At 38.3% G+C, this 25,576-nt stretch overlaps 1 protein-coding gene across 1 annotated transcript; it reads left to right on the forward strand.

The window, feature by feature from the left end:
• snx3 (sorting nexin 3) lies at window positions 1-24,741 on the forward strand. The gene is made up of 4 exons (XM_051645724.1): window positions 1-244; window positions 20,712-20,807; window positions 21,153-21,277; window positions 23,598-24,741. Exons 1-4 carry the CDS (start codon window positions 83-85, stop codon window positions 23,701-23,703), a joined length of 489 nt encoding a protein of 162 aa, XP_051501684.1. The 5' UTR covers window positions 1-82; the 3' UTR covers window positions 23,704-24,741.
• The last annotated feature ends 835 nt before the right edge of the window (window positions 24,742-25,576 follow it).

Consider the following 25,576-nt stretch of genomic DNA (forward strand, 5'->3'; position numbering starts at 1 on the left):
TATGTCACATGTCAGCTGTTCCTCTGCTGATCGGAAGTGAAATCGATAGCTGCTTGTTTGCCTAATTCTGTAACTGTGAGCGATGGCTGATGCCATAGCAGATACGAGGAGGCTGTATACCAAACCACAAAATCTAAACGATGCGTACGGGCCTCCGAGTAACTTTCTAGAGATTGATGTGTCCAACCCCGAGACGGTTGGCGTCGGTCGGAACAGGTTTACGACATATGAGATCAGACTGAAGGTGAGCAGCGAATGCTGGCTCTATTTGGGCAAGCTGATCTATCCGTGTTGGTGCTTAAATGACTTTTAATACGATTAAAATGAGTACTAACTATATTTATCACTGGTAGAAGATGTTATAACATTGTAGCAAAGCTCATGTCAGTTAGTAAACATACGAGCTCTTTCATAGCAGGTATAACTTTGTAGAAGTTGATGGCTTCCAAACCGTTTGCATGGCAGAATAACAAGTGTATTCATCTTTGTTTTGATTCTGGTTTATTGATAGCAAAGTATTTGTCAGCAGTTCTCTTGTTTGAGTTCATTAGTCGTTTTTGACAGTTAGGTTAATAACCTGACGGTGTAATAAACACCTTATATGTTGTACAGTGGAGTATACAGTTTGGTATGGAAGCATAGCATTGGCATGAGAAATGGCAGATTTTTAAGGCAACCACAAAAGTGTCTAGCAATTTGGACTTACATTTCAAGTCTATAGTTTTGCTGACCACACCCCTTGTGCAAGGCCAAGATAATAGTGCTCATAACGGTAATTATGAACCTGATTAACACTACAGTACTTTACTTTGCACATTATCTTCACAAATTGCAATTTTTTAGTTTATTAGGTAGAATGTTTTGTGTTTGTTTGAATGTTGTGTGTTTGTATGTATATGTAACCTTTAATATTGGCTGAGGATCGGGGGCCTTGGTAGCTCAGCAAGTATTGATGCTGACTATCACCCCTAGAGTCGCAAGTTGGAATCCAGGGTGTGCTGAATCACTCCAGCCAGGAAATTGGCCCGGTTGCTTGGGAGGGTAGAGTCACATGGGGTAACCTCCTTTTGGTCGCGATAAGTGGTTCTCGCTCTCAGTGGGGCACGTGGTAAGTTGCGTGGATCGCGGAGAATAGCATGAGCCTCCACATGCTGGAAGTCTTGCGGTGTCATGCACAACGAGCCACGTGATAAGAAGCGCGGATTGACTTGTCTCAGAAGCGGAGGCAACTGAGACTTGTCCTCCGCCACCCGGATTGAGGTGAGTAACCGCACCACAAGGAACAACTAAGTAGTGGGAATTGGGCATTCCAAATTGGGAGATTTTTACTTGAGAGATGTATTAGAGGGTTATTGTATGATCAAATTCTTCTGTGTTAACTGTGTAGATTCAGTTTATTGCATCAGTGAATTTCCCATGCTCACTCAATATGTCATTCCTTAAACCTGGACACTTGCCCAGATTTGCAACAAGAAAGTGCTTGCACTCATGATGTGTTGACCAAATTATTTGGAAGTTTATTTTAACAGTCAGAGGAAGATACATGGCTGTCATCCTCTTTGCATTTATTTTATTTGTGTGTGTGTGTGTGCTTGTCAAGGAGTCTGCCCTTTATCCTCACAGGAGCTCTGTACATCTGAAAGTACTATGACAGCTCATTTATGATTAACTAAAAAAAAATCCAAAATTCTATATGTAATTGCAGTCATTGATCATGAATGAAAATTGATTAATAATTAAAGCAGTTTGTTCCTTAAACTGTCAGAAGCCCATAAGAACCTGGTATGAATGGAATTGATGTGAGTAGTGTAATCATTACCTATAGTTTTAACAGGATGCCTAGGAGTTACAGGAACCTAGCATAAGATTTTTTTACAGCTCTAGATTTCCCACTGTACTTTACTGGTGCCCACTGTAGCTACTGTCTGTGCTTGGCAAGAATACAGGTGTAGGGTTGCTGTACATGTAGCCCAGTAGTTAGGCCAAAAATGCTAATTCTGTAATAATTTAATCACCATCATGTCGTACCAAACCTATATTACTTTTTTTCTCATTTAGAACACAAAAGGTGATGTTTTAATGAATACTGTGGGCCGTCTTTTCAATACGATGGCAGTGGATATTGCCTCACTTCAAAGCTTAAAAAGGATCCAAAAGTATATTTAAAAAATAGTCCATGCGACGCCTGTGTCATATTCCAAGTTTTCTGAAGGCATACGATAGGGTTTGGTGAGAAACAACTAAAAACAAGCAATTGAGGTAGTTTTGCTATGAAATCTTGAATGTGTTTACATGAGAACTTGCATTCTTTTTAGCACTTAAAGTTTCACCAAGTAAGTTTTTGCTTATTAAAAATGGTTTACACAAAGACCTGAATAGCGTTTTTTAGAAATATGTTGAAAAGTTTGTACACTCACATGAGATGAAGACTTAATAAATGTTAATGCTGTTCAATTGTGTTAGGATTTGGAGGGGAGGGTCTCTGATTTCATGACGACATCAATCACTATGTCAGTGTGTATCTGCATGATATTAAAGTTCAAAGTCAGAAAAGACAAAGAAAGTGGGGGAAATAAAACGCATTCTTCCAGATGCAGCTGAAATTTAATCAAAGCACAAATACAGTAATTAGAGCAAAATTACCCGTTGTTTTAGAGGAGTACCTGTGGTAGCAGAGCTGTAAATGTGTGTGCTTCTCATCTGTGTCACTGCATGTTGATATCAGACACACCAAAGAAGATCTGTGAAGTTCGTGTATGTTCCCTTTTTTTAAATTTCAGATCAGACGTTTTTTTTTTTTTTTTTAAAAAAGCAGCACGTAACCTACAAAGTTTAAACTTTTGTTTTAGCGCAGCAGTTGATTGACAGGTGAGGGATGGTGCTTTACTGCTGTCCGGAACACATTCAGGACTGATAAGCGTTTACACCTCAACTGCGATGTGGTCAATGCGTTTTTGACTCACTCCGTATGTGGTTTTGGGATCCAAACACAAAACGTTTTAGGAGTTTACACGACAAAGTATTCAACTAAAAACGTAAAACTTTTTATGTGTTTTGGCTGTTCGTTTACACGACAATGGCGTTTTGGGGCCTAAAAACGCAAAATTTCGAAAACGAGTTTCAAAGTGCAAGTTTTTTAAAAACAATGCCGTTATCGTCTCCGTGTAAACATACAAAAACGTGAATTTGTGAAAATGGTGACGTCATGCCCACGCGTATTACGTGTTATATAAAGTGATGGATTGATAGGCATCAATTTGAGATGTATAATTATCAATATGAATACTGGTGTCTGTGCAAATAACAATAATCAACAATTTATTCATTTGGAGTGTTTTGTATGGAGTGTGAACATTGTACAGTAGGCAGAACCTGCAATTTGAAAAACTTGAAATTAATGTATGGATTCAGATGGGAATTTTTTTTTTTGTATTTTAAATGTTATTTTATTTATTTACCTAATTTTATTTGATGTACATTTACCCTGCAATTCATTCACCCACCGCTTATGTATATAGCCTATAGACAGAGATGTGATGCCATGTACAGTATTCAATGATATGCTTAGAATATGAAAACATGAGGCAGTGAAAATGCATGTTAGATCCAGTGTACACAAGACCTCTCTCTCCGTCAGAACAGCTTGTTATGTTAACTTACTCTCCTACCAGTCCAAGATTTAGCACGGGGAATACAGAAGAAGGCAGGAGACGAAGTGATGGTAAAAATGAGCAGAGTTTATTGAATAATCTCAAGAGTTCAGTCTATAGGCATGCGCGTGAGTACTTCAAAACAACACGCGAGACATTCAAAACTACAATGGCGGACTACATGACTGTGTTTGTGCTGCTCAAGATTTTGAGTTTACTGACACTTCTCCAGCAAAGTAATTGTAGTAATAAAGCAACCTCATCGTCCGTCCAGACAAAATTGCTCGATGGTTTCACCATCTTCATTGTTTGTATTCACTGCTCTGTGGAAGAATGCTTATGTGCGCAGGCGCGTATTGTTTCTTTACAAAGTGACATCGCCAACTACTGGCCTGGCATGCATAATACAGCGTTTTTAGTCATTTTCGTGGATCCGTGTGAACGGGGATCGTTTTGACAATGTTGTTGTCTGTACACGAAACTTTTCAAAAATGCAAAGGAAAAACTTTTTTGTTTTTAGTACATCATTGTCATGTAAACGTACCCTTAGACCCCGTATTTATTAGGAGTGTAACGGTTCTCGATAAAAAACCGAACCGTATGGTCCGCCACCCACGGTTCGGGAAGCATTGGCACCGCGGTCGGTTCACCTCACATTTAATGATGCATCTGGAGCACAAGTTTTGGTCAAGAAAACAAAGCGTCAAACCGACAGGCACAGTTACAACCTCCGCTAATGCACCTGAATGGATCTGTAAATGTATATGCTCCACCTGAGTTTCACATGGGTCAACTTGATGACATAACTGTTCTGCAAGCATTATGTGTAGTTGAAAATGGCAAGTGGAGAAAATGAAATGCTGATAGAGAAGCCCCCTGCGTTTCTCCTTTCTGGGAACATTTTCTTTTTGCAGTCAATTCCAACAGCGATGGTAAAAAGACGTTTACAAAACAGGCACTATTTGCAGACATCGCTCAACACGAGTGCTGTATGCTGGTAATATATGTCAATAATGCGCGTAATGCATCAAGTAAACACAGCTGTTGTTACAGCGTACGTCCATTCATTCTTTCGTTGTGGTGTTGGGATTTCGAGGAGAGCGTATATGATTTCGTATGGACATACAGTTGAAGTCAGAAGTTTACATACACTTAGGTTGAAGTCATTAAAGATTTAATATTAGCAAACTATAGTTTTGGCAAGTCGTTTAGGACATCTACTTTGTGCATGACACGAGTAATGTTTCCAGCAATTGTTTACAGACAGATTGTTTCACTTTTAATTGACTATATCACAATTCCAGTGGGTCAGAAGTTTACATACACCAAGTTAACTGTGCCTTTAAGCAGCTTGGAAAATTCCAGAAAATGATGTCAAGCCTTTAGACAAATAGCCAGTTAGCTTCTGATAGGAGGTATACTGAATGGGAGGTGTACCTGTGGATGTATTTTAAGGCCTACCTTAAAACTTAGTGCCTCTTTGCTTGACATAATGGGAAAATCTAAAGAAATTTGTGGACCTCCACAAGTCTGGTTCATCCTTGGGAGCAATTTCCAAATGACTGAAGGTACCACGTTCATCTGTACAAACAATAGTATGCAAGTATAAACACCATAGGACCACGCAGCCATCATACCGCTCAGGAAGGAGATGCATTCAGTCTCCTAGAGATGAACGTAGTTTGGTGTGAAAAGTACAAATCGGTCCCAGAACAACAGCAAAGGACCTTGTGAAGATGCTGGAGGAACAAGTAGTCAAGTATCTATATCCAAAGTAAAAGGAGTCCTATATCGACATAACATGAAAGGCTGCTCAGCAAGGAAGAAGCCACTGCTCCAAAACCGCAATAAAAACGCCGGACTAAAGTTTGCAAGTGCATATGGGGACAAAGATCTTACTTTTTGGAGAAATGTCCTCTGGTCTAATGAAACAAAAATCAAACTGTTTGGCCGTAATGACCATCATTATGTTTGGAGGAAAAAGAGTGAGGCTTGCGAGCCAAAGAACACCATCCCAACCATGAAGCATGGGTGTGGCAGCATCATGATGTGGGGTTGCTTTGCTGCAGGAGGTACTGTTGCACTTCACAAAATAGATGAAACCATGAGGAAGGAAAATTATACGGATATATTGAGGCAACATCTCGAGACATCAGCCAGGAAGTTAAAGCTCGGTCGCAAATGGGTCTTCCAAATGGACAATGACCCCAAGCATACCTCCAAAGTTGTGGCAAAATGGCTTAAGGACAACAAAGTCAAGGTATTGGAGTGGCCATCACAAAGCCCTGACCTCAATCCGATAGAAAATTTGTGGGCAGAACTGAAAAAGCGTGTGCGAGCAAGGAGGCCTACAAACCTGACTCAGTTACATCAGTTCTGTCTGGAGGAATGGGCCAAAATTCCAGCAACTTATTGTGAGAAGCTTGTGGAAGACTACCCAAAACTTTTGACCCAAGTTAAACAATTTAAAGGCAATGCTACCAAATACTAACAAAGTGTATGTAAACTTTTGACCCACTGGGAATGTGCTGAAAGAAATAAAAGCTGAAAGAAATAATTCTCTCTATTATTATTCTGACAGTTAAAATTCTTAAAGTAGTGTTCCTAACTGACCTAAGACGGGGAATGTTTTCTACGATTAAATGTCAGGAATTGTTAAAATGTATTTGGATAAGGTGTATGTAAACTTCTGACAACCGTACATCAATCACAATATCAGTGTGTTACTGAACGATAATAAACCGCAAAAAAGTCATAAAGATAAAGAAAGCGCGAACAAAACTGGCACACTGTTTCTCCCAGATGCAGTTGAGATTTAATCTAAGCACAAGCACAACATTTCGAGCAAAATTATTGGTTGTTTTAGTGGAGTACCTGTGTTAGTTCAGCTTCAGATATGCGTGGAGTTCTCATACTTGGGTATATAATTGCTTTCTCAAGTGCCGATCGGACGGTTATTTCCTTTTAAATGCGCACGTAAGTTTAAATGCTTGTTTGGCGGGTGATTGACTGGTGAGAGGTGGTGCTTTGCTGCCTTCCGGGATGCATCAGGACGCCATTTCAAACCTCAAATGCGATGTGGTTTTTGACTTCCTCTGTATGTGTTTTTTGTGATCCAATCACAAAACATTTTGCACCCCGTTTATAACTATAATTATATATATATATCAAATAAAATTATTTTATTTTTTTCCCCATTCTGATGGTTGATGTGAACATTAACTGGAGCTCTTAATGATTTTATGCGCTACACTGTTGCCACACTATTGGCTAATTAGATAATCGCATGGATGATTGTTGGTATAAGACGGGCTGGTTTGTGTATTTCTGTAACTGCTGATCTCCTGGGATTTTCACACACAACGGTCTCTAGAATTTTTTCAGAATGGTGGCAAAAACAAAAAGCATCCAGAGAGTGGCAGTTCTGCGGATAGATAAGCCTTGTTGTTGAGAGAGGTCAACGGAGAATGGCCAGAATGGTTCAAACTGACAAAGTCTATGGTAACTTAGAAAACCGCTCTGTACAATTGTGATGAGAAGAATATTATCTCTGAATGCTATTCTGAGATGCGGGTTGGTGCTGTTTTGGCGACACGAGGGGGACCTACACGGTATTAGGCAGGTGGTTTTAATGTTGTGGCTGATCAGTGTATATATAATCTGCAACCTGACGGAACCCGAGGTTTGGGTTAGTTTTTCAATTATGAGTTTGGATTTGTAATTAATGAAAAAATGATTGCTCTGTTTTTCCATAGTATTACTTTGTAAACACGTGCTGGACGGACGTCTTTGACTATTGCACCACGTCTGCTGTTTCTTCAGCGTCTCACGCAAGACCGGTAATTTTTTTGACACGGTGTCAAGTTAAAAAGAACTTCAAGTTTCAAAAAGCACATGTTGAGTCACCTGTGTTCTGTTTCATTCGTTGCGCTATGTCTAGCTTCTTTTAATGCAGGCGTCACAAAGATTTGGCATTGTGAAGAAGTTCAGGCTGCAGTGGAATTGTTACTCATCATTCCAGATTGTTCTGCACAGCAAAGTTTTGGTGCTTGATAAACGGTAAGCTAATGTTTTTTTTTTACCTTCTGCTCTGGTGTGCTTAGGGGCCATTGTGACTTGTTAAAACTGTGTATGTTTACTGTTACAATACTGTTATGAATGTTGCCTAAGATGCTTTACATAAAATGCAGCCTGTTGCAATAATACTTCCTTGGAGAAGAAATGATAAAGAGAATGAGCGATTTCGGGTCTGGTTCGGGCTTAAACTCCGACAGTAGCTTTTGGGTTGTGTAGTGTTCTGTCACGGTCTTGGGTACAGGTTGGGTTCAGATTTCATTTTAAGGCCAGTCCAGACTTCAAATATAGCGGCACCCCTTCCCTCGTCCCGGATTAACACTTTAAAAAAATCTGCTTGCCTTAATTTTAACGCAGTGGGTGAGAAGATTGTGTATTACAGAAATGTTTTTTTATTTTTATTTTTTTACAGAGATATTTTATATGTGTTGTCTCTTGGAGTTTAAAGTCATCATAACTTTTGGTAAATCCACTTCGCTAGCTAATTAGCATAAGCTTTGACGTCAACACCATAGATATCTATATAGCAACTGCTACACCGGACGATCCAGGACAATTTTCAAAATGGCTGCGCTCTATTTTCTCTGGTGCATAAGGTCAATAAGGGTTGTTCATTGAGCTATCACAATTGTGCACTTGAGCAAGGCACTTAACCTCAGGTTGGTTTAGGAGTGGCACTGTCCCAGTAAAGGCTGATTTATACTTCTGCGTCGAACCTACGGCGTAGGCTTCATGTAGTGACCAGTGAGTTGGTTTGCAATTGCAATGGTGTCTGCGTTGTTCTGCGAGTACACAACCAAAATGATAATTATACATTCTTAAATAAACATAAGCAATGTAATTCGTATTATTTATTAAATTAATGAAGCATTAAAAACGAGTTCAAAGTATGCAAATATGTTGAAATTTAGGTACATATTATTTATTATACATGTTGCCTGCATTGCAGGGAGCAAATAAATTAGAAAAATACTGATTGCTTGCTTTTGAGTAGTTAAAAAATAATAAATTATTTGGCATACTTTTGACCTTCCGTGCTGAAAAAGAAATCATCAAATTTAGTAATAACTACTCGCTTGGCAAACACAAAATGGGTGTCGTTTTAAAGACTTTTGCATTTAAAGACAATTCATATAGGCAATATAACCAACTCTTACAAAGTGCTTTTTAATTTGCTGACAAATTGAAAATGTTCAAATTCCATTTGATTATTTACTGTACACCATACTGTCAAACATACAGTCAAATCATTGTGCAGATCGGAGTGTTCGCAGGTAAAATACAACATACATTATTTCACACACATCAAATTAATATCAGGTAAAAGCCCTGAGATAAAAAGCTTTTAGAGTTTAAGAGCTTTAAATGGATATATTTTGTTGCGTTTCACTTGTAGCTCATGAAACACAAACAGAACAAAACCAGCAGATGCTCCCGATTGAGACAATTGGTTTAATGGTCCCGAGTCCAAATACAATGTGATATGATGCATAGATATTAAAATAATCAAGGTAAAATGCGACGCTACCTCAGATATCGTGGTGATCATCCTGGAGGGTGGTGGTTACAAAGTGCACCAATCACAGCTGTTGTGGTCTGCATCGGGACGATGCGCAGTCACATTTTTGAAGAGGTGCACGTCAGGCTACAACGTAACCGCCGGTTCAACGCAGAAGTATAAATCAGCCTTAACTTTAACATTGTGTGAAAGTTGTGCAAACAAATCTCATCGGCACCAGCTGTGTACCGATTAATAAAGTCTGTTCATTCTATTCTATTCCATTACGTTCTATTTACAACTCATCTTACTTGCTTAGAATCTTACATTCACTATTTTCATTTACATAGATTTTCATTCAAGTTTTGTTGCTGAAACTCATCCTATCTAAATAATTTTTTCCCCTTAACAGCCAAAAATGTCTTTAAACATGCTATACTTTAAATGTGGAGCTCTCACATAAGGGAGGCGGAGGCAAGGATAAGACATTGTCACAACTCCCTACAGTCCTAAGCAATCATTTTCCACAGCTGATGAGTTTTGACAGGTGCCGTTGTGTCTGCTAATAGGCCACTGTCTTCCCAGCTTTCCTATAGTATTTTTAGCTTCCCTCTACCTACAGAGTGAGCCGCTGCCTACCATTAGCCCAAATCTAAAGCTACTGTACTTGATTAGCGTATAATAATTAGCATATGCGTGTAATCAGTATTATTGTGCAGCTCTGAGTTGGCGGTGACCCAGCTTTGCATAAGGGAACACCCCACACATCCCTTTCGGGCTATCACTCTCTCGCTCTAGCCCTCAAGACAGAGAGAAAGAGAGGAGCTGTCAACTTTTCATTTGCTTCTGAAGTAGCCCAATCCCAACAATGAAAGGAGATAAAGAGATTCTGTTTGTATTTGTCATAGTAACAGTGCCTGTGTTGATTACATGCTTTTGTGTGCCAAGGGCACCATCTTTCTTTTACACTCTTTCGCACCATCCATGCACACTTTCTCTGTTTCGTTTGGTGTCCAACCATTATCCTTTCTATCATCATATCCCGCATCCCATGGATGATCCTGGCATGGTGTGTGAGAGAAAGAAGCCAAGCCATATTTTTGTGTCTTGGAGAGGGAGCGAGAAGCTTTTTAATCCCTTCTTTGAGACTGGAACGTGTGAATGACTACGGGGGTGCAGACCTCATTTTAACCCCCTGCCAAACCCACCCCCCACTGGATGCCACAAAAAATGCCCATCCCCCTTGATCTGCTCCTCTGGTCTTGTCTCAGGATGGGCATATTTCTCAGTTTTGGATAGGGAAGGATCCTGATCTAGTTTTTTAGTGGTTTGGTAATCTGTATTATTGCATTACAATCTGCCACTAAGGTAAAAAGCATGAATATAGCTTCACTGTTATAAAGTTATAGCACCTTAAGAGGCATGTTGACTCAACACGGGTGTTTTATTTCACAATTTCATTGACAGATGTTGCCTGATTTCTCAGTTTGTTGGGTGTCTCCATTTGCAACTAAATAAATCCTAGTATGTTTCCAATTTTATTGTTAAATATACACTCACTGAGCACTTTATTAGGAACACTATGGTCCTAATAAAGTGCCTGACATGGTCTTCTGCTGTTGTATCCCATCCGCCACAAGGTTCGATGTGTTGTGCATTTTGAGATGCTATTCTGCTCACTACAGTTGTACAGAGTGGTTATCTGAATAACTGTAGCCTTTCTGTCAGCTCGAACCAGTCTGGCCATTCTCTGTTGACCTCTCTCATCAACAAGGCATTTCCGTCTGCAGAACTGCCACTCACTGGATGTTTTTTGCCACCATTCTGAGTAATCTCTAGTGACTGTTGTGCATGAAAATCCTAGGAGATTAGCAGTAACAAAAATACTCAAACTAGCCCGTCTTGCACCAACAATCATGCCACGATCAAAATGACTGAGATTTTTGACACTTTTTTTTTTTTCAATTCTGATGATTGATGTGAACATTAACTGAAGCTCCTGACCATATTTGCATGTTTTTATTCATTGCACTGCTGCCATATGATTGGCTGATTAGATAATTGCATGAATAAGTAGATGTACAGGTGTTCCTAATAAAGTGTAAAGTGAGTGAAGAGACAGTAATCATTTGTAACCATTATTCAGTCTCATGACATTGAGGAAGAACAGATGATGGTACAGGTTGGCCAATCAGAAGAAATGGGCTTTTCAGGGCCACCCACATGTGCAAATTCATTTTTCACCTCTATTTAGTTTCTTTGAAAATCAAATTATCAAAACTCAATTTTTCCAATTTCGTATTTTTAATTTGAGCATGAAATCTAAAGTACGAAAAACAAGTCATTATTTGTTTTTAATATTGGTTTTGTAAATTAAGTCGTTTTTCCGATTTGGATTCTTAAATTGGAAAGAACAAATGATGCACGGATTTGTCAGTAACCTGTAATGCATTTCCCTCATCATGTTCCAAACCTGATGTTTTCTTTTTTCCGACGTACACAAGTTTTTTTCAAATTAAGTCCATGGTTAGGTTTAGGGTTTGGGTAAATGATTAGACCTTGTAGTTGTAAGTAAGAGTTTAGACTTTATGGTTGGGTTTGGGTTAAGGGTCAAAATAAAGAAAAAATCATTAAATAACATTGTTTGTTTATTTTTCTCTATGGGAGTAAAAGTTATAAAGTCAGTTTGTTCGGACCCACTCTTATGATTTTGCCATCTCGCACTATTATGATGACATTATTTCATAGGACCGGGTTGGAAACAGTTGCTTGAAATCATACAACTAGGAAAGTAACTGAAGACGCTCAATATTGCCAGCTTCTAATCATCCATTTTATGTATTATGCAATTTTTAAACTGTGACTCATTGGCTCAGCCTCCTCTGGGGTCAATTTTATTGGGTTTGTCACAGACAGTTAGAGCTCATGTATATTCACATGACTACAGAAAGTAACCGGAGAGCAAAGCAAATGTCAGTGCAACCCAGTGACTCTGTTTTGTTTCTGTTATGTTCATGTAATTTCATTTAAATTCCACTTTGTGATATTTTCTGTATATATATGGCATCGGCTCTCTGTTTGTGGTCAGCTTGTTTACAGTGCAAAAGTTGAGTGACAATGAGACCACTGACTCTGCTAGAAATCCATCTTTGGGATTCTATGTTGTTTACAGACAGATGAATCCTCTACTCCCCTTGTCCTATTTTGTATACACCACTCTCTTTCCTTACCCATCTTTCTCTCCCTTTCTTCCCTCTTCACCTCCTCATCTTCATCCCCCTTTCATTCTCTTTTTCTATTTAAAAAAAAAAACTCTCTCCCTTTATGCCATTAATAAAAATGGCTTGCTTGCCTGGTTGTCAGTCCCAGTCAAGTGTAATCCAAAGTCTACAGCATCCTCCCCGACAACTATTTAAATGGTAATGGGCAGCATATTGTATCAAGGCTACCATATCCTACTTGAGATGACAGTATCAAAAGTGGGAGTTGATGCTGTGGGAACAAAGACAGGGTGCAGATTTTGCCAGAGTGAGGGCGTTGGGGTGGCGGGCGGGTGTGTTTGTGCATGTGTGTGTGTGAGAGAGAGACTTGTGTGTAGAATGTGAAGGGGGATGATGGTGGTGGGGCGTGAGTGCTCTCATTGTCCCTCTGTCCTCTTCTCTTTGGAGCTATGATGCGATGAGATGGCATTGTGCTTCCATTTTTGCTACTTTTATTTTGAAAATGAGAAAGCAGGGCGGAGAGATGAAATGCTCGCTCTTAAACTTGACTTGATCCGACTCACTAAAAGCTAATGCATAGCCAGTGCAGAGCCCTTACGATGGGTGAGGTGACCTCTCTTGGCTGTTTTTCACTTCCCTCTCTCTCCTCCTAATGAGGATGCACCATTGTCCCCAGAACACACATGCACCTGAAAAAGAGAAGAGAAACCTGGATTCTGCCATCTCCTCATATCAGCATAAGCCACGTGAAAGCTTTTAACAGTGCGGAAGAGTGACTAAAAGAGAGAGTGCTTTTATTGCACCTTTCACACAATTGGCTATTTTTGTGTGATGTGCATGAAATGGACCTGGTCTCTCTTTCTCACTGACTAGCTCCTTCACTCTGTCCCATTCTGTCCAGGTTGTTTTGCTTTGTTTTTCTCCATTTTCATGTTGTCTCAGACTTCAAGATACTTCAAGGCTTATGTTGTACTCTAGAAGATCTCACTGTGTTTGTTTTTTTTAAACGTATAATATTTTTGTTGCTGTGCTTATAAGAGGCATAATTAACAGAAACAATCTTTTGGAGAGGCTTTTAGTTTTTCTATCCATACTGTCAGCACTTTGAAACCCTCTCAGAGAAGTTGTGTTTCTAATTTCGTCCCCTTTAAAACACTCAAATGCTACAACCATCAAAGCATTGCTCAAATTCATGGCCCTCAACAAAGAATTTCAAGACAGTTGCTCTCTGACTTCAAATCTCCTCATTTGAGCAATATTCTGATTATTATGCATATTCCATAAGTCATTTTTGTGCAATAAAGTTTAGATATTTAGCATATTTATTTGTTGAATAGCTGTCAGTTACCCTATTGAAGTGCTGCACGTTTGATTCAGATTGTACTATTTTTAGTTGTTGTTCCATGTACATAAAAAGACAGATATCTTTGGTTGTCACATCTCTATTTTTATTTTTTTTTTCTCATGCCATGTGTTTTACACTTGTAAGATGCTGCGTAAACTTAATAGTAGTTCCTCTTAAGAATATTAAAACAATCTGTTCCATTCCCCTGCGCTTCACTTTTAAACACATCCCATGTGGACACCCTCTAAGAAATGCATCAGAATGTTCTCTGGAGAACCCTAATTCATAATGTTTCCTTAAAGATATATTCTGGGTTCAATAAGTTAAGCTCAATCAACAGCATTTGTTGCATAATGTTGATTACCACAAAAATAATTTTGACTTTTCTTAATTTTTTTTTTTACAAAAATTAAGGTTAAAATAAGGCGCAATGGAAATTAATGGAGCCAAGTTTTTGAGGGTTTATTGTAGGGATTGATAGTCGACATTGTTAACCATTCGACACGCCACTATTCAAATACCAAAATCCCTATTTAGTTATCCTCCAAGTGCAATAGAGATCTTCAACCTGACCAAAACTCGACAAGTTCTAACAAACTGTTGGGTTTTCCAGCCGGGTTTGGGTCAGCTTTTCAAGTATAGGACGAGTTAAGGGCTGTTCAAACATGCTTTTGTGTGCGTATGCTATTTTTTTCTCTATACTGTTATCACGTGCTGGACGGACGTCTTTGACTGTTAAATTTCACAGTTTTTTCTTTAAGCGTCTCGCGCAGGATCGCTGCATTTTTAGACACCAAGTAAAGTTAAAAATAACTTTTTAGCAATTTTATCAATCTGCCTGGGCAGAGCACATACAGGCAGTAACAGTTTTAAAATTTTTGTTTGACTTTAATGTTTGATTTGATCATTTTTTTTATTATTGCTAATAGTTTACTGTGCACTTACTGCTATTTTGAGTAGTGTTTAAGGAAATTCCATTGCTTTAAACATTCTTTATTCCCACGTCCTGACTTCCGACGATAAAAACGATTAACCTTTCGTGAAACCTCGCGGTTAACCGAATGACAATTATGAACCGAATCATAATTGTCGATTATTGCCCTTGATATTGTAATCACGATTATTAATGTCGATTAAAATATTAAATTACCGTGATGTCACACAGATGGCAAAGTAGTAGATTTCAATGGTGGATATGAGCTGCGCTCCAGTTTCTTTTAAGCATCTTAAGCCTTAAATATTGTAATAATGTTTGTTAATGTTAGGCCAGATAAAACTTATTTTAAATGGATATCTATGGTATAAAATAAATTAAATTATTGCTAAATTACTTCATAAATTATTAGTCCACATACAGTAAATAATATGACATATTAAATTTTCATTTATTAACAACTTATTAACAGCCGATTTAAATTGACAATGTTACTTACTGCGTTCAGTAAGCCCTTTGGTGGCGAGATGGGACCATTGATCCCGTTAGATCTTAAATGCTGATCTTGTTTATGTACGATCATCATTAGATCATTTTTGGCCTCAGTGGTGCACTTTGGAAATTAAAAACAGTCATTTGCGAATGAAGTTTGTGCAATTCGTGAAAATGTTAAATCTAATACCAGCTGCGTGGCAAATGGGTCTTATTAGAGCAGACGTGATAACAATGACGGTGATTCCTGAAATATGCTATTCATGCCATATTCTTTATGTTGGCTACACCTCCAAAACAAACTTAGAACAGTTAAGCTGAATTTATTGCTATTTTGTACAAATCAAATTCACATTGGCCTGTTACTAACATGACAAAAAAAACTGTTATTAGATTTTTAATAAATTGTACACAGAAATCGAGCAACGCGACAAACTCTCCCATTACAATGACTGCTGTCACTCACTGCAGGTTTACACTGTTTGAGACCTACATTTCGACGCAAGCTCAGTGATGCTCCGCACAAAGTTCTGCACTCTCGCGAATGCTTTCATTACTGTCATAATAAATCAATTATTTACACTGCGTTATGGCTTATTTACACCACGTTATGCCTTGATTAAAACGGGAGCATTTCAGTTTTGTTGTGTTGCTCATTTGCAGTGTATTTAACATCCACGTTCAAAGCGAGCTGTGCAGTATGCAGTGAATCCAAAATAATTCCAAAGTGCTTTTCGCTCTTGTTCTACAGCTTCTTTTCGAAAGTCAGGTGATGTTTCTTCAGTATTAATTTTCGTGTGCCACCACGAACAGAGGTAGAACATAAAGTAAGCATCTGGGCATTCAGATGGTTTAAAACCTGCGCATTAGGATCAGTTGTCATTACTGATAGGATGGGGGATTCATTTAAGCGGCTCTGATTGGACATTGCCATTTCATTGCTCAACAGACCTGTTAGTGATTGGTTAGAATACTCAGCCGCTGCAAAAACACGTTGTAAATAGAAACCATTGAAGCAACACCAGCAGACTTAAATTGAACACTGTAATGGTCAGTTTCACGATTACGTAATAGTGGCAGCCGTAATCGTAATCGCAATTAGTTATTCTATTAATTGTGCAGCCCTACGTACTGTGCGTTGCTGCAGCACCTCTTTTCACTCTCTGTCTGAAACGCTCTGTTTTAAAGCCCCCTTTCCGAAAAGCCCAGTCTGCTCTGATTGGTCAGCTGGCCCGGTCTGTTGTGATTGGTTTACCGCTTAGAGCATGTTTTGGAAATGTAGCCCTTAGGCGGGCATTATGCAAATGTGTTACATAGCGACATAGCTACGGAAGTAATGGCTGGACTGCAAACCAGACCTTTCAGGCAGTTCAGGAGCAGTGTTTTCTGTGGGAGAGAGTAACTCCCTTTGGTGTGGACTTTGTAACTTTGCAGACCTTTTACATGCACAAACAGCTATATTACACACTAAAGGAAAGGTAAAATCCCAAAAAGCATAATAGGGCCTCTTTAATGAATTGGGCTGTTTTCGTCTGCTCAATGAGTGTTTGATGTGTAAAGGCTTCCATCAGTGTGGTTAACTTTGGTTGCCACAGTAATCAGGGCCTTTGTTAGGCTGTTTTGTTTGCTTGTCTCAGGTTTGATTGAGATCATTAGCAGTGAGGGGAGGACAGCCAAGCTCCTCAGTTTACATCTGCAGCTGTATACACTGATGTACCCCTCCTTTCTCTTTGCTCAGACAAGTACAACACTGCTCCTGTCGCACCAGTTTTTAAGTGTGATCAGTGGTGCTTGCATCCAGTCACTATTACTATTGCTCATACTTGTGGTAAGGGAATAAACAAACCCCTAACCCTAAATATTAAACTTGGGCACGTAGCCCTGCAAAGTTTGTGCTATAGATATTGACTAATACGTCAAGTCGTGGAGCTTGTTGAGGAGAGGTGGGCAGTAATCATCCACCCATAACAGCCTAGCAACCACATAGCAACGTCCTGGAAACCAAACAAAATTCCTAACATCTTGGCAGTGATTTTTGTACGGGCAGGCTCTAGTCATATTTTCTTCATGAAAATGTACAGTACTGTGCAAAAGATTTAGTTGTGAAAAATGTTGTATTGTGTGAATGTTGTAGAAAATAATGCCATGAAGAATTTTAATTTATCAATTAACTGAATACAAAGTGCAATAAACGTAAAAAAAACTAGTTGGAGAACATACCATCTGTGTCATGAATCCTTGTTCTATGTCTGTTATTTTCTATTTGTTAAGGAATGTTCAGAAATCTAAAATTAATATTTCCTATTGACATATTAAACAGAAGATATAAAATAATCATCTTTTTTTTTCTCTCCCCTTTTCTCCTCAATTTGGAATGCCTAATTCCCAATGCGCTCTAAGTCCTCATGGTGGTGTAGTGGCTCACCTCAATCTGGGTGGCGGAGGACGAATCTCAGTTGCCTCCACGTCTGAGACCGTCAATCCGCGCATCTTATCACGTGGCTTGTTGAGCGTGTTACCACGGAGACCTAGCGTGTGTGGAGGCTTCACGCTATTCTCTGCGGCATCCACGCACAACTCACCACACGCCCCACCGAGAACGAGAACCACATTATAGTGACCTCTACCCACCCTAGCAACCGGGCCAGTTGGTTGCTTAGGAAGCCTGACTGGAGTCACTCAGCACGCCCTGGATTCAAACTTGCGACTCCAGATGTGGTAGTCAGCGTATTTACTTGCTGAGCTACCCAGGACCCCATAAAATAATCATCTTAAGACAAATGTATTTGTGAAATGTCTAATGTGTCTAAGATGCTGCAACATTGTTAAAGCGTCTAATTATTGTTGTAATTGTAAATCTTATTCTAAAGCTTGATAGCCATGCATATTACCTGTTTGTCAACAATGAAAGACAGGGACCTGAGTGTCTTGAAAATCTTTTGAGAAATAATCATTATTTTTGCTAATTCTATTTGTTACGGCTAGAGGCGCAGAAATTAAGAACTTCAGTGAATATATGGGTGTTTCTTCAAATTAGGGCAATTTCATGTCCCAATGGTTGATTTTTGTCACAAAGAATGGATTTCAGGTGTTTTTATTTTTGTTGTGTGAAGGTCACATTAAAATTTGACTTAGAAACTTTTTTACCAGGCCTTCATAATTCATTTTTGGTACTTTTCAAATGCCTTTATATATAGATTTTATTGTTTTAGCCTTGTCCCAGACTTTGATCAAATACAAATTGTAACATGTTTAAAACCTGATAATATGATGATCTTAACAAAGATAACAAAAATAAACCATTTCAATATTTAATGTGTGAAATGTTTTTCTATAAAATAAAAAGAAACATAATTGGCATAATTTCCACCAAACCAAACAATTTTGCCCTTAATAATCAAGTCTACAAAAGTGTCAGTGAAGATCATGCTTGAAATGAGAGGTAAGACAAGTGATGTTTTAAGGAAACAATGGAAAAATTAAGGTAAATATCACTTGGAAGTGTGAAAATATTATTTAATTGTATTTAGGATACAAAATCTTAACTATGAAATTAGCCATAGCAAGAAAATAATTCTATCAAACACATTTATGAATTTGAGACGTGGTGGAAATTTCACTGGTGGGAGTTTTCATGACTTTCAGAAAAAATGACAGATCTCCTTTGATGCGTGTACATCACTGTTGGAGATTGTTAGAAGACACATTTAAAACAAGTGAGAGTGTGAAAATGTTTTAATGGGACTTTACTTTCTAGAAATTCACACGGCTAAAAGTATCTGATGTTGAAGAAACACCCATATATATAGCCTAACTCTTGCCACTATGTTCTCTTACAAAACAACCAGCTCAGGGTTTGACAGGCTTGTTCTTTGACCTGGAATGTATGTGCAACTGGAATACCAAATATAATAATACAATAATAGGCTTTCCACTATTATGTGCATTGAAATTTTGTGTTCGCAGTGACATCCTGTGTCTTGGATTTCGTGACTTTAAAATAGCTAATCTATATGAAGGTAATGAAAGGCTGACGAATTTGTTGTTTTGCCAGAAAGGGGAGGAGACGACTAACCTATTTGGATTTTCTTAAATCGTATCCCCTCCCTCCCCTAATTAAGCCCTAGAGTGAAATAAGACACAGAGAGCCTTACCTATTGACAACTTAATAGTTCTTTATCGGTGTGTGTGTGTTTTAAGAAATTTTGAAGATTAATGGGCTTTTACCTTTGCCCCAAGAGCTAATCCTGCTCAATAACTAACTAACTCTTCCTTCAGTGTGACCACATACCACATAGTAGTCCTGAAACCATGACATTATTGTCAAGAGTATGTGTATTAAATTACCTGTAACCGTGATCATTTGGCATGGGGATTAACTTCTTTAGATTTCATTGCATAGTGGAACCCAAACCCAGTGGTCCAGCCATTCACAAAGTATTAGCAAGCACCTCAGCGAGGTTGCTACTAAATGCTCCCTAGGCACTGCACTTACTGTGCTCTCATAGTTGTGTTAATCCCCATCTCATATGACTCTGTGGGTGGGGGAGGTTCTAGATCAGGGTTAAAAGATGTAAATGGGATTGGAGATCGCAGAAATATTTAATATTTGGAGAAGTTGTACAGCAAAGAGTAACGCAACACTAATGAAAGCACTGGAAGTTGGACAAACTTCAATCAAGTGGTAAATGAATAGGTTTGGGAGAGATAGGTCAATGAAATTGTGTTTAATAAGAACGGAAGAAAAGCTAGATATGGGTCATATGTATAGAGAGAGAGGGAGAGAGACTGGAAGAATAGAGATGGGAAGGGATTGGGGGAAAGCTGAAGAGGTGAGTATTTCATCAAAGTTCCTCATTGTGAGGAGAGGTCTGCACTTTTTGAAGGGGCCCTCTCAAGGCTAAGACCTGACTTGAAGCAGCTCAAGAGATGGAGGCAGAGAATAAGTGACGGAAAAAGGAAGGGACTGGGGTAATCGGAGATCGATTAAAAAATTCCACTCCTCATATCCAATTAGGACCCACATAAGACATTCCCCAAAGCACACATTCATTTATTCGTTTAACTTACTGTTTCTTCCATCTTTTCATGCATTCAACTGTTTTATGAGTCTGGGTTGAGCACATACGCCAGTGTAGGAGTATTGATCTGTACCTTTATTTCCATCTGCGTGTTTGTTGCTTTTCCTGCCTTTTGCCTCTTCAGCTTCTCCTTGAATGCTGTCATCAGGCTGTTCTTTTATTTGATAAACATCTGCCTCTCCAGTGACCCTGTTGTAGTGTCTCTGTAGGCCTTTTTGTGGATTTTACCAATGTGATGTTGAATTAACTGAATTTAATATAACTAAGCTCAGTATTAAAGTATTGATTCTGTCAACAAAAAAACAAAAAAAAACAAAAAAAAGGATGTGGGTCTTTGAAACTGTCTTTCTTAATCTGAGTTGGTCGACCATGCTGGACGTGATGTTCAGATTGTTGTTTGTTCTTGTTCTCCTCAGACAAACCTCCCCATCTTCAAGCTAAAGGAGTCCCGCGTCCGAAGGAGATACAGCGACTTTGAGTGGCTAAGAGGAGAGCTGGAGAGGGAGAGCAAGGTGAAAGTGTAGACAAGGATGACTGTGATGAAATTGTAGTGTGGGTTTGACTAGTTGGCGTGAACTTGGTGCACAGGAACATGATGCACACATTTTCTAACTGTAGCATTTTATCCTCCACTTTACTGCATAATACCAGTGTTGCTGTAAGTGTCAATTTCAGCTACATAGATTTATGAATAAAGTTTTGTTCACTGGATTGGTAAAAAAAGGAGGCTTCCGATGATCTCTCTTATATAATTCTGCAGGACAGGTAATAATGACATTTGAAGTGATTGTAGGAGACAGATAATTGCATTTTGAGAGTTTGTGAATGTGTGATGCGAGTGAAAATCTTTCATATAGGTGGTAGTGCCCCCCCTTCCTGGAAAGGCTCTGTTCAGGCAGCTCCCGTTCCGTGGGGATGATGGTATATTTGATGACTCTTTTATCGAGGAGCGGCGGCAAGGCCTAGAACAGTTCCTCAACAAGTAAGTCACAAGATTATCCAAACATCTCGCATCTCTCCTCAACAGAAACTTTCAACGTTCATTTGATCATTTGAGCAGGAAAGGAGAATTCCTCTGTAGATGTTAACTCGCAATTTTGCAGTATTCACAAAAGAGCACAAAATATGTTATCTTCAACTGCAACAGGTTTACTCCAGTAATAAAGGCAGCATTCAACGTCAACAGCAGCAATTCAATGAAGTTAACTTGAGATTTCCCAAGCCCCTTATTGCGGCGTTTCTATGACCCACTTTCAGTTCTCAATGCTTAATTACCCTCTGCACAAAGACCATACTTATGTACCCATGATACATGTGTAAGTATGGCAGATAAAATCATTAAGGTGTGATTTTGTGCATTTAATTGAAAATTGAAAATCAATGCAGTATTGCCCATTTACAGTACATAAAGTCACCTACAGTGTGTCTTTATTCTTCTTTTGGCCGAGGCACATCTCAACTGTTTTTGGAAATAAGAATAAAGTGGTTATCACAATAACAAAACACCATAGTTTTTTCTCTTTCCGTTAACTTGGAGTTTTTAGGTTAAGGTACTTCAGTGAAAGAGAAAAACAGACACTTGCCAGCCTTTGTGTCATCTGATGTCTTCTCTCACACTTTTTCCCTCCTCTCATAATTACCTACAGAATGATCGAAACTGATGAGAGGTCGCAAGTGCACCAGCTTTACTTTTTACATTTGTTTTATTTTTGATGTGTAATTTATGATAATTGCGAGTGAAATTACAGGCATGCAAACCTTTTCCCTACAAGATGTTGTGTGCACTCCTGCTTATTTTTGATCCGAGGTGCCGTTCCCCTGCCGACTGAGACAATAAAAGTTACAGTTCGATTGTAATTATTTGCTGTGATTGCAGACTTTGCCATTATCTTTGTTTCATGTGCAAATGTGCCGGCTCTACCTGTTTGAATTTTAATACGAGACGAACAGCTGTAAATTAGGTTTGAAGAAAGGAAGGATATGGAGGTAATTAAGATGGATTTTTGGATTAAAAATTCCTAAATTAAATGTGATTGTTCAGTGCTAATAGCACCTGGGGGGTTCATCACTCGATCATACTGCTAGGCTGTGTGTGATTGGATTTGTACAGCATATCTCTACATTGCCTGCACCAAACTTGAACATGATCTTCCATCATCTTGACTTGTAACATTGTGAGCTGTGTAAGTTAAGAGATGTGCAGGTCCTTTTATACACCGGAACGCTGGAATAGATTGAGTGGTACACTGTAAACCCTAATGCTCAAAATATTTAATTGTTTTGAGTAGGGAAAAATTTAATCATACAAATTAGTTCAAATAAATTAACCTTGAGTATTTAGAACTTTCTCTTTCTTTTGAGTTCATGAAACTTACCCCTTTTAAGTAACCTGAATTGTTTTATTGTTTTGAGTTTAATGAACTTGTCTTTTTAAATTTACAGAAACTTAAATTTAACTGAAACTGGGCAGGGCCAGATTTCTATTTGCCAGCATGCTTTGCATGGCACTTGACAGGGAGAGTAAATATCAAAATTAATTGTTATATAATTTGTCTTTGTGCAAGATGAATGTAAAGGGGGAGACTTGTTTGTGTTTAATGTTTTGTTGTGTTATTTAGAAGAGTTTATGTTGTGTTAAAGTTTTTGTGGGTTACCATTATGGTAAATAGTGGAGCTTGAGATTAGATTGAAGACAGGTACAATTTAAGATTTTTGTACAGTATATGGCGCTGCTCGTTGAGTAATTGCTATGCAAATCAAAGCATAATGTTTCCAGCTGGCATGCATTCAGCATGCTAGCATTCACTGTATGATCTAGCTACTACTTGCTAGTTAGGTTCCCTCTACTTGAAGTATTCAAGTTGAGCTTACATGGTCATTTTAAGTTCAGTCAAAGAGTTGAATTTAAAGTACCATTCAAATATATTGGTAAGCTTACTCAATATTCGAAGTGAAGAGCAGTTAGCCTGTGTAGTACAAAATCAAAATCTGAAAGATCTATTGACTTAAACTTGGGAGTTTGTTAACTTAAAAAATGGATGTAACTGATTGCCTCAAATGTTTTGAGTTCTGCTAACTTGTTGGGGTTTACCGTTTAAAAGAATGGGTAAAATTAACATAATTAGTAATTTTGTTTTGGTCATTTGATTGGGGTTAAAGTTGATTCCACCTCTCTCTCTCTTCTCTCTCTCTCTCTCTCTCTCTCTCTCTCTCTCTCTTTATAGCACACATCCTTGCATAATATCTTTATGATCTCATACCATTGTAGCTAATGTCCCTTTTTTTATGGTCTTATTTTCCAGAGTGGCTGGTCATCCATTGGCCCAGAATGAGCGCTGTCTGCACATGTTCCTACAGGATGAATCAGTGGATAAAAACTACACCCCTTCCAAAGTTAGACAAGCCTGAACCAGTCTGGACTCTCAATCAAAAAAAAACATGGCCCCCAAGCAATAAGAGAGGTTTGAAACATTCTTAACTGGAAAAGAATCTTGGCATGAACCATAGGGCATCCAAAACAATTACCCTGAGCAGAACAGATCTTAAACAAAGATAAAAGAAATGCGATATTGAAAACATACTCTAGAGTTAGTCATGTCATTGTATCCCTTCACTTTTGATCTGTCCTCTCTCTTTATACATTGTTTCAGCCTTTTTGCTCTGAATTATAAGTCCATAACATTAATTGTTAGTCATTACCACTCTACCAGTGGTGATCAAACATGTTCTTTTGTGTAATTAATTGTAACTAACAATTATTTATGATTGTCTAAGTGCACCACTAACTTTGATATTTGTAGAGCAGGATGTATCTTGGAAAAAAAAAAATCAAAACAAACCAAATAGTTATATCACAATGATGCAAGCACTATTTTACTCACACTGATGTACCTATGATTTTGCTACAACCTATTCGTGTTGCTTTTAATGCTGAAGAACACACAACCTCACAGCCACAGTGCAGGATGCTCTTAATTGGGAACCTCCTTGATATGTGGTGGTTGATTGTGTGTCCCAGTTAGTTGCAGACAAGCCTGTTTTACTGAGTAATATTATTACACAGAAACACAGGGAGTGCTGCCTACAATGCATGTATCCAGATTTGTATACTGCTGTGCCATTTGTTTTGTTTATGAGAATTTTCCAATAAAACAGATCAAGCACATCTGTATGATCTGATTTGAAAAACTGAAGCTTCTCTGCTTGGTTTAAAATATCTTGACAGTCAGATTTTTGTTCATTTAAAAGAATTAGCATGATCTTAGCACTAGCGCGCTTGTGCAATTTCAGTCTGACTGCCCTGGAAACCTTTTTTTTAATGCCAAATGACTATATTCTCCCTTTCAGCTTTATACAATGATAATAAATTATGCCCAGGTATTGTAAATATTATACCAGAATTTTAAAAGATTGGGTGCTTGTCCTCATAAAATATTTTAATTATTGCTTGTTTTTTCTTTTTTCTTTTAGCCCTTTTAATCAGAGGTGATTAAATGCTACACATACTACCAGAATGCCTTGTAGAATTGATTAGATCCTATATGGTAATAAACAGAAAAGTCTAAATCAGACTTCAACTCGTCAATAGGGTTTTATTAATGTTCTAAGAAAGACTGAGACTGGTGGTTTTGAGGAGAAAATAGTTTAATTAAAAATGTTTACTTGGGAGTAGTAAGAGGACTTGAGGGAGGAATGACAGAGGTCATAGTGTCCAGGATGCTCAGGTACAGAAAAGGAATCTGTGTCTTAAAAAAAAAACTGGAAATACTGCGCTGTAAAGGTCAAGTTCTCGAATGCCCTCGAGCAGTTTCTCCCAGATGGTAAGAGCCTTATCTAATGCAAAGGTGAAGTTAGTGTGAGTGTCTTCTCCAGTCTGTTAATGGAGAAGCTATGATGATATCACCTCCACAGATATTTAAGGCTCTTTTTTTTTTTCTTTTTCTTTTTTTTGCCTTGGTTCTTTAGAGAACATTTGTGTTTTTAAAAATAATTTATCTTGAATGTCAGCTATTTCTTCAAAAGCATACTTTTGTGTCATTGACTAGTCATATGCCTATGTATGTTACAGTATAATTTGTGATTTCACATCAGGGGCTTTATTACAGAATGGTCCTAAAGAATAGATCACCCAAAAATGAAAATTCTTTCATCATTTACTCACCCTCATGCCATTCCATATGCCATTTGTTGAAGAATATCTCAGCTCTGTAGGTCCATACAATGCAAGTGAATGGTGGCCAGAACTTTGAATCTTCAAAAATCACATAAAGGCAAAATAAAA

The sequence above is a fragment of the Myxocyprinus asiaticus genome, chromosome 19 (genome assembly GCF_019703515.2).
Source record: "Myxocyprinus asiaticus isolate MX2 ecotype Aquarium Trade chromosome 19, UBuf_Myxa_2, whole genome shotgun sequence".
Lineage (NCBI taxonomy): Eukaryota > Metazoa > Chordata > Actinopteri > Cypriniformes > Catostomidae > Myxocyprinus > Myxocyprinus asiaticus.